Raw genomic sequence first — 12,291 nt, 5'->3', positions numbered from 1 at the left:
AAGTAATAAGTCCCATGGTGACACTCCCAAAATAAAAAGAACAAGGCACACAAACACAACACAGACTGGAGTTCACCACAGTGTGTTTCTCGCCGTGTTCCCTGGAGCCGTCAGCATCTAAACAGCTCTGATGAGGGAAAACTGGGAATTTACCCGCTGAAACAAGAACAATTACATGTTCGACTCCCTGTGAATAATTCATAGGTCGATGTTTTGTGGCATGCCGCGTGTTTTGGAGACAGGCCGGGGCGATCCCTCAGAAGCAAGTGTGCTAGATCCGTGGCCTCAAAGATGAGGGCTGGTGGGGATTGTGAAGTGGGCTCTGGAATGAACTGGGTGGAAGCTACACAGCGCCACACTGTGGTGAAAGGACGGAAATGCAACAACTCTTTTTTTAAATTATTTATTATTATTTAACACCCATCCAGCAGCCTTTGCAACAACATTTAAAAGACAACATTATTGCAAATTTGGCAGCAAGGAACAGTAAAGCCAGGAGATATAGAAAATAAACAATGGAAGAAAAGGTTATAGTTGGCGGTAACAGCAATTGTAGTGCAAATAAGCGGTAAACAAATATCCACGCAAATACATTCCTTATCAAAATGTTCAGACCAGATGTAAAATTGTACTATTGGATCTTGCAAAAATAATCTTGAGTAAGCAATTTACAGTTGAAACAGGTTGTTCATCACCAGATCAAAGGTTTGAGACCACAAAAAAAGTGGATTCAATTCATTTTTTTTGCGATCTCTTGATGGCAAAGGCAAAAAAAAAAGGTGGTCGGATTGTTGAGCTTCATAAGCAAGACCTCCTGATCCTGATGTTCATAAAAAATAACCCCCAAAAATATCTAATTGCAGTCCAATATCCATCAGATAGCATCTGTTTTCCATACGGCACCTTGAAGAGGGGGGTCCTGTCGTGATCCTTCAATGGAAAAAGTGAGTTTCAGCTTGTGTAGGGGAGTCAAACGGAAATTGGCTTGTTTCAGCTGTTTTTTTTTGCCTTTGCCATCTCTTGATGGGGGGTCCTGTCGTGATCCTTCAATGGAAAAAGTGAGTTTCAGCTTGTGCAGGGGCGTCAAACGGAAGGTGGCTATGTGGAGATGTTCCAGTGGGGGCGTGTCTATGTTAGGATTTTTTTTTTTAGCTTTGGTCTTTTGATTGGATGATGAATATTTTTTGTCTCACTCCCCATTTCTTCTTTTTACATTTTAAGCTAACTTTTAATCTAAAAGTGCAAAATGTAAATTCATTCAAGTTCTCAACTGGTCTTAAAAGATGCAGGGTCCTCCTAGCTAACTAGCTAACTGAGAGGTTTCCAGCTTCAGGATGCTTTCACTAACGCAAAGTTTTCTTGCTTAAATTGCTCTCAATTTAGAAATATATTTGGGGAAAAAAGCGCACACCCGATCCTTTTCGAAGTGGATTCGATGTAATTTTTTTTGCCATCTCTAGATGGCAAAGGCAAAAAAAAAAGGTGGTCGGATTGTTGAGCTTCATAAGCAAGACCTCCTGATCCTGATGTTCATGGAACAAAAAATATGACCTCCAAAATATCTAATTGCAGTCCAATAACAATCAGCATCTGTTTTCCATACAGCACCTTGAAGAGGGGGGTCCTGTCGTGATCCTTCAATGGAAAAAGGGAGTTTCAGCTTGTGCAGGGGTGTCAAACGGAAAGTGGCTATGTGGAGATGTTGCAGGGGGGGCGTGTCTATGTTAGAATTTTTTTTTTTTTAGCTGTGGTCTTTTAATCGGATGATGAATAACCTATTTCACTTTCATGCTAGCTTGCAGTAAATTGCTTACTCAATTTTTTGTCTCACTCCCCATTTCTTCTTTTTTTACATTTTAAGCTAACTTTTAATCTAAAAGTGCAAAATAAATGTAAATTAATTCACGTTTTCAACTGGTCTTAAAAGATGCAGGGTCCTGCTAGCTAACTAGCTAACTGAAAGGTTTCCAGCTTCAGGATGCTTTAAATAACGCAATGTTTTCTTGCTTAAATTGCTCTCAATTTCAAAATATATTTGTGAAAAAAACGCACACTCGATCCTTTTCAAAGTGGATTCAATGTCTTTTTTTTGCCATCTCTTGATGGCAAAGGCAAAAAAAAGGTGGTCGGATTGTTGAGCTTCATAAGCAAGACCTCCTGATCCTGATGTTCATGGAACAAAAAATATGACCTCCAAAATATCTAATTGCAGTCCAATAACAATCAGCATCTGTTTTCCATACGGCACTTTGAAGAGGGGGGTCCTGTCGCGATCCTTCAATGGAAAAATTTAGTTTCAGCTTGTGCAGGGGCGTCAAACGAAAAGTGGCTATTTGGAGATGTTCCGGGGGGGTGTGTCTATGTTAGGATTTTTTTTTTTTAGCTGTGGTCTTTTAATCGGATGATGAATAACCAATTTCACTTTAATGCTAGCTTGCAGGAAATTGCTTACTCCATTTTTTTGTCTCACTCCCCATTTCTTCTTTTTGTACATTTTAAGCTAACTTTTAATCTAAAAGTGCAAAATGTAAATTCATTCAAATTCAACTGGTCTTAAAAGATGCACGGTCCTACTAGCTAACTAGCTAACAGAGGTTTCCAGCTTCAGGATGCTTTCAATAACGCAAAGTTTTCTTGCTTAAATTGCTCTCAATTTAGAAATATATTTGGAAAAAATACGAGTCCAAGTGTGTTGACTTAAAAGCACTCTTGCTATTTCGAAAGGGAATGACTGCAGTGATTGTCAGCTGCTCTCAAACATGTGCAACGTCCCTCTACTGGCAAAATTTAAGGCCGCTTTGAAATTGAACATTATTCTGGTGACATTCAAGCCTCAGACATTCACGTATGAACAGAGGCCACTGTGGCGTCCCGGAAGTGGGCGGAGTGTTGGTACATGAATCTGTCGGTTGATTCTTAACGAAGCATTTCGCGTGAGCTAAAAATATCAAATTCCAAAGCGTCCCTTTGCGGAAGTCGCAGCCATTTTTCCCACATAAGCCACAGCAGGCTTGAGGAAAAACACGTAGCCCACACAAGACTCCATGCCACGGCAAACGAGGGTGTCCATCAATTCCTGCGGACCCGGCGGTTCCGTCAAGGATCCATCCCAGTCCAGATAATTTTGGTCCTCTCGTCTCGGAAACTTGTGCTCATATTCAACATTTCTGGACGCTACGCCACTCAGATGTTGATCTTCTTGAGCTGCTCATATGTGAGGAAGAACTGGACATGGAGTCAAGGAGCTGCAACAATTAATCAATGAATCGATGATTAATCATTTATCCAATTAATCGACAACTATTTTGTTTTTGAAATGTAAATAATCTGGGATTTTAGCCTCTCAAATGTGAATATTTTTATGTTGCCTTAGTCATTTCATGATGTAAATATCTTGAATACATTAGCTAACCAGACCCGAGTTCAATTCCACCCTCGGCCATCTCTGTGTGGAGTTTGCATGTTCTCCCCGGTTTTCTCCAGGTACTCCGGTTTCCTCCCACATTCCAAAAATATGCTAGGTTAATTAGTGACTCCAAATTGTCCATAGGTATGAATGTGAGTGTGAATGGTTGTTTGTCTATATGTGCCCTGTGATTGGCTGGCCACCAGTCCAGGGTGTACCCCGCCTCTCGCCCGAAAACAGCTAGGATAGGCTGTTTTGTTAATGTATTTTTTTTTTGGAGGGGGGGGGTCCCGACAAAAGTGATGCTAAAAGTTGCCCATCCATCATTTGTAATTATTTTTTGGTTGTCTGGAACAAATTAATTGGATTTACATTATTTTCAATGCAAACATTTGCTTTGGTTAGAGTCCGTTTTGGTTTTAATGATTGATTGATGATGTTAACCAGGGCTGTCGAGTGGTTAGGGTGCAGGCTTCACAGCTAGGAGACCCAAGTTCAATTCCACCCTCGGCCATCTCTGTGTGGAGTTTGCATGTTCTCCCCGTGCATGCGTGGGTTTTCTCCGGGTACTCCGGTTTCCTCCCACATTCCAAAAACATGCTAGGTTAATTAGCGACTCCAAATTGTCCATAGGTACGAATGCGAGTGTGAATGGTTGTTTGTCTATATGTGCCCTGTGATTGGCTGGCCACCAGGCCAGGGTGTAGCCCCGCCTCTCGCCGATTTCTACAGCGCCAAACGACATTGCATCACAGTAGATAAACAACAGAGTGCAGCGCTAACGAGATGTTTAAAGGATACGATGATGTTCCACGGGCCCAGACGGAGCCAGTTGGGGAAGAAGCCCTTGTAGAGGGCCATGAAGCCCTCGGAGCGCCACGTCTGAGGAGGCGAAGACAAACAGGTTTGAAACACACTTCAGCTTGTTATCCCTTGATCATTATTCAACAATCCTTTGGGTGCTTTTAGCTGGGAAATTGGCGTCGTGACGGCTTGGGCTAAATATTTAAGCACACTGAAAGATATGCAGCACCGCCGTCGAATGTGAAACAAAGCAATTCGCCTCAAACTGAAGGAGTCGCAGGAGACAACACGGGATGAGATATCCTGACTCAGAGTGCTTAGTATTGATTTAGTTCTAAAAAGGTACACCTCTTTGGTTTTAAGTATTCTTTGGTCACATACAACCCCTTGCTCTTGTTGTTGCGTCATCGTTATTTGTGAAAAGACTCCCTTGGACACGATTATAAAATTGGTGGTTGGCTAAGACGCTCGTAATGGCTTTTTCAACAAGATGGCCGAGTATTAATCACATTACTGAGCGTCAAATTGGGACATTGGGACATTGGACATTGGACATTGGGACAAGTCCTTGCTGAAGCTAACTCAGATAGCATAAGTTTGAATATGTTTATGTACACACTGTTTTCGTCTATGGGCTCCAATATGTACAACAGAGATGTGGCTTAAGCTGCTTTTTTTTTTTTTTTTTTTTTTTTTTTTTTTTTTAAAGGGCCAGTAGCATATATTCAGAGAAAAGTTTAACAACATAATATTAAAAACAAAAGTTATTTTAGCTCCTTAAAGTTGAAATATTAAAGAAAAAAATATCATGTGAACTAACACAAAATAAAGTTGGAATTTTTGGTTGCAGAAAAAGTTATAATATTATGGGAATAAGGTCAAAATATTATTTAATATATGAATAGTTGCAAAATTTGAAAAATGTGGAAAAAAATACAGTAATTTCCTGAGAATAAAGTCAAAATATTACAAGAAAAATATGACATTTTTAAGAATATTTCCTCATAATATTACGAGGAAAAATAATGTCATTTTAGTTGCATAGAGCTGAAATATTAAAGAAAAATGTCTTATGAGAACAAACAAAATAAAGTTAGAATTTTTGGTTGCAGAAAAAGTTATGATATTATGGGAATAAAGTCAAAATATTATTTAATAAATGAATAGTTGCAGAATTTGAAAAAATGTGGGGAAAATTCAGTAATTTCATGAGAATAAAGTCAAAATATTACAAGAGAAATTAGAGATTTAAGAATATTTTCTCATAATATTATAAGGAAAAATAATGTAATTTTAGTACCATAGGGCTAAAATAATAAAGAAAAAAGTCTTATGAGAACAGACACAAAATAAAGTTTGATTTTTTGGTTGCAGAAAAAGTTAGAATATTATGGGAATAAGGTCAAAATATTATTTAATATATGAATAGTTGCAAAATTTGAAAAAAATTGGGAAAAATGCAGTACTTTCATGAGAATAAAGTCAAAATATTACAAGAAAGATTTGACATTTTTAATATATAAAAATATTTTATTTTTAATTAATAATTTAATTTATTTATTTATTTTATATTTTTATTTTATTTTTTATTTTCTTTTTTATTAATAGTATTTCCTCATAATATTATGAGGAAAAATAATGTCATTTTAGTAGCATAGAGCTGAAATATTAAAGAAAAAAATTTTCTCACTATTAACAAAAATATAACAAAGTGCCAAGGCCAAATACTCATTATTAATAAGTTTTCTCACCACTACGACAAAGCCGAGATGCATTTTTCTTCTTTAGAAAATATCAAAGTGTCCCTTGCATCCTTTCACTTCCTGTATGTGTTTTGGACACCCCTGATGTGGACTGACCTGCAGCAGACAGTCCAGTGTTCCCTGGTACAAAGCTCCTCCTCTCTGGTTCATCATACGTGTTCGGACGACATCCACAGGGTTGGAAGCCAACGCTCCAGCAAGACCACACACGAAACTAGACCTGTATGCCGTAAGAAGACAAAGGAAGTGGTTAGTCTTTATTTCCCCTGATTGTCTTTTAATCAACGGTGGACATTTTATAGCAAGATGGATGCTTCAGTCGACGTGAACGTGCAGTGGTGTGAAAAAGTGTTGCATTTTATAGCATTTGCAGTTGATTTGAATTTGCAGAATTGTTGTCATTCGGCCATACTGGTCATGCCATTATTCAGCCAATCAGAGGTGGACTTGCTGGTGTGTTTTGGATCATTGTCCTGCTGCTTGAGGTCACCAACAGATGGTCGGACATTCTCTTTCAGCAGAATTCATGCTTCTATTTATCACAGAATCGCAAAACAGCCCCAGACCATCGCACTACCACCACCATATTTTACTGTTGGTATGATGTTCTTTTTCTGATTTTGGTCTTGGTTGTTTTTGCCCAGTGTTTTTCTTATGGTGGAGTCAACACCGACCTTAACTGAGGCAAGTGAGGCCTTAGTTAATGTATGTTTAACAGTGGCGGCCATGTTTCTTCCCTTAAAAACTGGATTCTGTGTTTCATGATCTGAAACATTTAAGTGTGACAAACAAGCGATAAATTAAAAATCTTTTGTCACGCCACAGTAGATGGGTGCATGGATTTTTCTCCATGAAAAATAGCCTCAGATCCCATAGTTACTGGTCTAACTGGAATGTCGTGTAATCGCGGGAGCACAGCTGATCCGATTTGCCGCTCAGCAAATAAAAAGCAGACACCAACCTAACACGAACTGAAAGTCAGCATCACAGCCTGGAGGCGCATGTCTGCTCCTTAACTGGTTGCACCTTAAAAACATACTCCGGTGTCTTGCTGCACGGCTTCTAATTTCCTCTTCCTGATCCGCTCCTGCACTCACTTACAAGAAATGCGTGTACACGGTGTCGCCCATGTGACCCGACAGAATCAGGTGCTTCTTGGTGATGTCATAGACCGGCAGTTCGACTCCGACGACAATGGCCGCTCGCTGAGCAGTCAGAGACACACCCTGATGGAGGAAGAGAGGCGAGATTGGCAAGATCATACACCATCATTGTCTAAGCTCTTCCTGCATCCTATATTCCTATAGCTGTTATTTTATTTCTCCATCTCACAAGGAATTATTAATTATTATTAAGTTATTGCGTACAGTAAATGAGTAAAGCACTTTTTGGCAGCAACCAGCAGAGGGCGCAATGTGCTTAAAGCCAAATTAGGCTGCAGAAATCCAGTACAAAATAATAAAAAAAAAAGTGCAACAATTAATGATGAACCATATGAACATCTCTGAAAATGTTATGATTTTAGTTCTATAATATTATAACTTATTCCTCAACCTAATTTCCCCCAAAATATGACTTCATTTTTTATTTTTATATTTATAAAAATGTATAAGAAATATTTATTTTATTTTTTATTTTATATTTATTTATATGTTTTTATTTTTTTCTCATAATATTAAAACTTTTAAAAAGTAGCATATATTTTTTGTATATTTTAACTACTACTACTAAAATATTATGACTTTATTCTCATAAAATTGAAACATATAATACTACTTTTTTCTTGTAATATTTAGAATTTATTCTGGTAAAACTACTGCGTTATTATCCTATTTTTGCTTCTTTTTTTTTAATTATCCAACTATTTCAACTTTTTTCTCGTAAATTTGTTCTCAAAATATTTAGACTTTATGCTCATAACATTAAAACTTTTTCCGGCAAATTACCCCCCCCCCACAATTGTTTTGCTGTGTTTGTTTCTCATTTTACAACTTTTAAAAACAACCTCTTTTTTCTTTAATATTTATATTTCCTCATAATATTGTGTTATCCTTGTAAAAACACAACATTTTCTATTAATATTTGGACTTTTTTGTTTTCTTGTTAAATTATATATGTTTAGAATGTGCCACGGGCCAATAAAAAAACATTGCAGCACCCTAAAATTGGCCGTGGGGTCACCCTTTGGACACACTTGGTTTACACATTGCAGTTCATGTTTAATGATTATTATTTTTAATGTCAGGAATGGTAGCAAGTAAAAGAAGTGGTTTGTACCTTCCAAAGTCCCCTGGTCCCTTCCTCCTGATAGATGTTGATGAAGTTGCCCATCATACTGCCCTGGATCACATTTCCCTGGGCTTGCATGCGGATCTGACAAAGCAGAGACACACACCTTTGGATAAGACAAGTAAATATATAAAGGACACAACTCTTAAACAGAAAACATTAGCATTAATTAACTATGGTAGCCATTGGAGAGCAAAGACAAAAAGTTTGAAGGACTTTTTGGCAAATCGGTCTGTCTGCATTTTTTCCTTGTCCGGGAACATTCTTTAGCTGAAGCTTCCCTTGCTACGCTTTCACATATTAGTCCTCCATTTTGTCTCATGACCACTTGGCAACACACACACACACACAGTGATTGTAAGTCCTCAGCTGCTCATATCTGTTAACTCTTAATAAAAGGCATTCAACGCACATGAGGTCATCCTGCCTTCAGCGGGGCCCTTTAGCATGCGTACACAAATCATATTCATGCAACCGTATCATTTACAGAAGACTATGTTCAGCCTTGAAGGCCTCACGTCTATTAATAAGTCGCCAGTGAAGGTTTAACGTAACTATGTCTCAGGACCAGGATAAGCACACTGGTTGGCCGCTTCATTAGGTACACTTATGCAATCTAATCTAATCCAAATCCAAAGAGAATTGCCTTTACAAAAAGTTAGATTAGCATTAGTCTTTGTCATGTATAAGGGTATGTTTACACATGACTTCCCACAGCTAGTACAAGTAGTCGGTGACATTTTAATACGACTTTAACAACATTGGTTCAGAGGTACATAAAGTATACACAGTGGTGTGAAAAAGTCAAACGTAAATGTCAATGTCAGTCAATGACAACACAACTGTTTTCAAATTAAACTTCTTATTATTAATAAAGGAGAAACACAAAGTGTGAACACAAACTAAATGTGTGAAAATTGAGCTCAATTAGTCTGGAAAAGGTTATAAAGCCATTTCTAAAGCTTTAGGACTCCAGCCAACTACAGTGAGAGCCATCATCCACAAATGACCAAAACATGGAACAGTGGTTAACCTTCTCAGTAGTGGCCGGTCAACCAAAATGACCTCAAGAGCGCAGCAACAACTCATTCAAAAGGTCACAAAAGACCCCACAACAACATCTAAAGAACTTCAGGCCTTATTTGCCTCAGTTGAGGTCAGTGCTGGGTAAAAATGGCCTGCATGGCAGAGGTCCGAAACCACTGCTGAACAACTCAATTTTGCCAGAAAACATCTTGATGATCCCCAAGACCTTTGGGAAAATACCCTGTGGTCTCATGAGACAAAAATTAAACTTTTTGAAAGGTGTGTGTCCCATAACATTTGGTGTAAAAGTAATACCACATTTCAGATAAAGAACATCATACTAACAGTAAAATATGGTGGTGGTAGTGTGATGGTCTGGGGCTGTTTTGGAAGACTGGGAGTCTTTGGGAAAATACTCTTTGGCCTGAGGAGAACTTTTTCAAAGATGTGTATCGCGAAAAGTAACGCTGCATTTCAGAAAAAGATCATAACAACAGTAACCTTTGACCTTTGACAAAGACCTTTGGCAAAAACACTCTGGTGTAAAAGTCATAACAACATCATAACAACAGTAAATAACAACAGTAAAATATGGTGGTGGTAGTGTGATGGTCTGGGGCTGTTTTGCTGCTTCAGGACCTGGAATACTTGTGATGAATAGAAGCATGGTAGTGTAGCAAGTACAGTGATTCATTGTTGTTGCCGCTAAGTGTGGTCCAACCAGTTATTAGCTTTAGGGGGAAACCATGTTTTTCCGCAAGGCCATGCAGATTGGCATTGACTAATATTAAAATTTGATGATCTGAAACGTTGACGTGTGACGAGTCTCGTGCATTGGCAGCACACTACAGCCGTCTTTGTAACTGTAGTCGCAGCTTCTCAGTGTGTTTGACATTCTCAGAAAACGCACAAGTCAGTCCAACCTGTTCTTCTACAACAGAATGGTAATTTGAGCCTTTAGCTACCTTCAGCACATCCGTGGGGTTGGCGATGGAGGAAGAGATGACCCCGGAGAGAATGCCACACAACACATTCGTCAACAGTGTCTCATCTGATGGGCAGACAGGAGCACAAGTTAGACTTTACATAGCAGCTGTCGTGTTTTTGCATAAACACTTCGAAAGTAGGCAGGTTTTGTCGAGCCGTTGGGCCAACCGTTCAGACAGGCGCATGCATGTTGGAATAGAAAGCGGGCCTCACCCTCGGGCCTGTCAACCAGCAACCGCTTGAAGCTCTGGTATGTGCCAATTTTGATGGTCCCGTAGGATGCCTGGCGCAGCATGGCGGGAGCGATCCTATAATAGTTACATATATATATATATATATATATATATATAAGAACAACATGGAACACATTTACAGCAACACGTATTGGGTAAATGTGACTATAGGGGTGTTATTTCATGCTTAGAGAGCTCTATTAATGTTGAATAATGTTGTAATAATATGTTCTATGAAAAGATTCCATAATAATAATATTATGATTATTAATACTATAATAAGGAATCCTACTCAATACGGTCCAGCCTGGAACCACAATAAAAAAAAAGGCATTACGACATAAATACAACAATATAAACCAATGGAACAGTATCATAAAATAATAATGATTTTATTATTTTAATTGTGTATTAATTATATACATAAAATATATTTATATATTACTTAAAAATATCTAATATGTATATCATTTTTATTATATATATAAAATATCTAATATATTTATAGAAAATTATTAGATATTTTAATAGAAAATAAATATATTTCTATTTAAATAAAAATTAAATATATTATATAAAAATTATATATATTATATATTTTAATATATTATATTTTAATTTTAATTAAATAATTCCCAGTTCCATTTTATTATTAATTGCATATTAAATTATATAAATAAAATAGATTTATATATATATATATTATTTTAACATATATATATATATATCATTTTTATTATATATATAAAATATATAATATATTTAAATAGAAATTTAATATATTTCTATTTTTATATATTATATATAAAAATTATATATATTTTAATATATTATATTTTAATTTTAATTAAATAATTCCCCAGTTCCATTTTATTACATAAAATTGTTTCCCTCCTGTGTACTTTGACTTATTCCCTAAATAAGAATACAAACAACAAAACCTGAAAAATGGCGGTGTAGGTTCGATACCAGTACTTCCTTTGCGATTGATACAATACATATTTTGATACAATCGACACCCACACGTGTTCGAAAAGTGGAAGTGGTTCCATTTACGGGAAATTATTGAATGTATACTTGAATAAAAGTGAAAGTGGATAGTGATAACATGCATATGAACACAAATAGGAGCTACTGTACATACCCTGAATACAGTGTTCGAACGCCCTCCTCTCGTACTATCCTGACCATGGCGTGCAGCATACCCCGGTACCGGATTTCTCGGTATTTACTGTCGCCTACTTGGCCTTGAACCTGAAGACGTGTCTTGGCTAAGTCGATTGGGAATGTACCTGTCACACAGACCACCATGCAGTCAGCACGGACACGACAGAGCCAGACAGACAAGCCACGCATTCGGGCCTCCTGGGCGGCTTCCTCCCACACATCAACTCACCGCATTCCGCCGTCACAGAAGCCAGCCCGCCGTATACAAACGGTTTCCAGTTGAAGCTGGACATTTTTTCACGGCCTCACAATGGAGTTTCAACAAGCGCCAGCTATGAAATAGGATGTTAGTAGTAGCTAATGGGCGGGCCTGAGTCCTTGCCGGGGGTCTGAACATGCGGCTCCGTTTCCCCGCTCCTCCTCCTTTCGTGTTTGAGGAGGATGCCCCGCCCTTCGCCCCCCTATTGGCTACTGCCATAAATGACACCGCCTACTTCCGTTGCTATGCAACCTAACCCATTGCTTGAACTTGGGCTTTGAATTGAATTGGTGGCATTTCCTGTATAATGGCGATCGTTTGGTTTATTTAGAAGGATCTTATTTAATCTTAAAATTA

The 12,291-nt window shown here is 37.8% G+C and overlaps 1 protein-coding gene across 1 annotated transcript; it reads right to left on the bottom strand.

Annotated features, from left to right (window-relative positions):
- Positions 1-279: 279 nt before the first annotated feature.
- On the bottom strand, positions 280-11,968 carry LOC131126361 (kidney mitochondrial carrier protein 1). The gene is made up of 9 exons (XM_058068808.1): positions 11,905-11,968; positions 11,653-11,800; positions 10,489-10,583; positions 10,254-10,339; positions 8,251-8,346; positions 7,075-7,199; positions 6,070-6,193; positions 4,208-4,288; positions 280-3,225 (listed from the first exon to the last, which is right to left on the bottom strand). The coding sequence occupies exons 1-9, from the start codon at positions 11,966-11,968 to the stop codon at positions 3,184-3,186; spliced, it is 861 nt and encodes a 286-aa protein (XP_057924791.1). The 3' UTR covers positions 280-3,183.
- Between the last annotated feature and the right edge of the window lie 323 nt (positions 11,969-12,291).

The sequence above is a fragment of the Doryrhamphus excisus genome, chromosome 3 (assembly GCF_030265055.1).
Source record: "Doryrhamphus excisus isolate RoL2022-K1 chromosome 3, RoL_Dexc_1.0, whole genome shotgun sequence".
In the NCBI taxonomy this organism is placed as follows: Eukaryota; Metazoa; Chordata; class Actinopteri; order Syngnathiformes; family Syngnathidae; genus Doryrhamphus; species Doryrhamphus excisus.
Note: the sequence above shows the minus strand (reverse complement) of the source record. Positions and strands in the feature narration are given on the sequence as shown.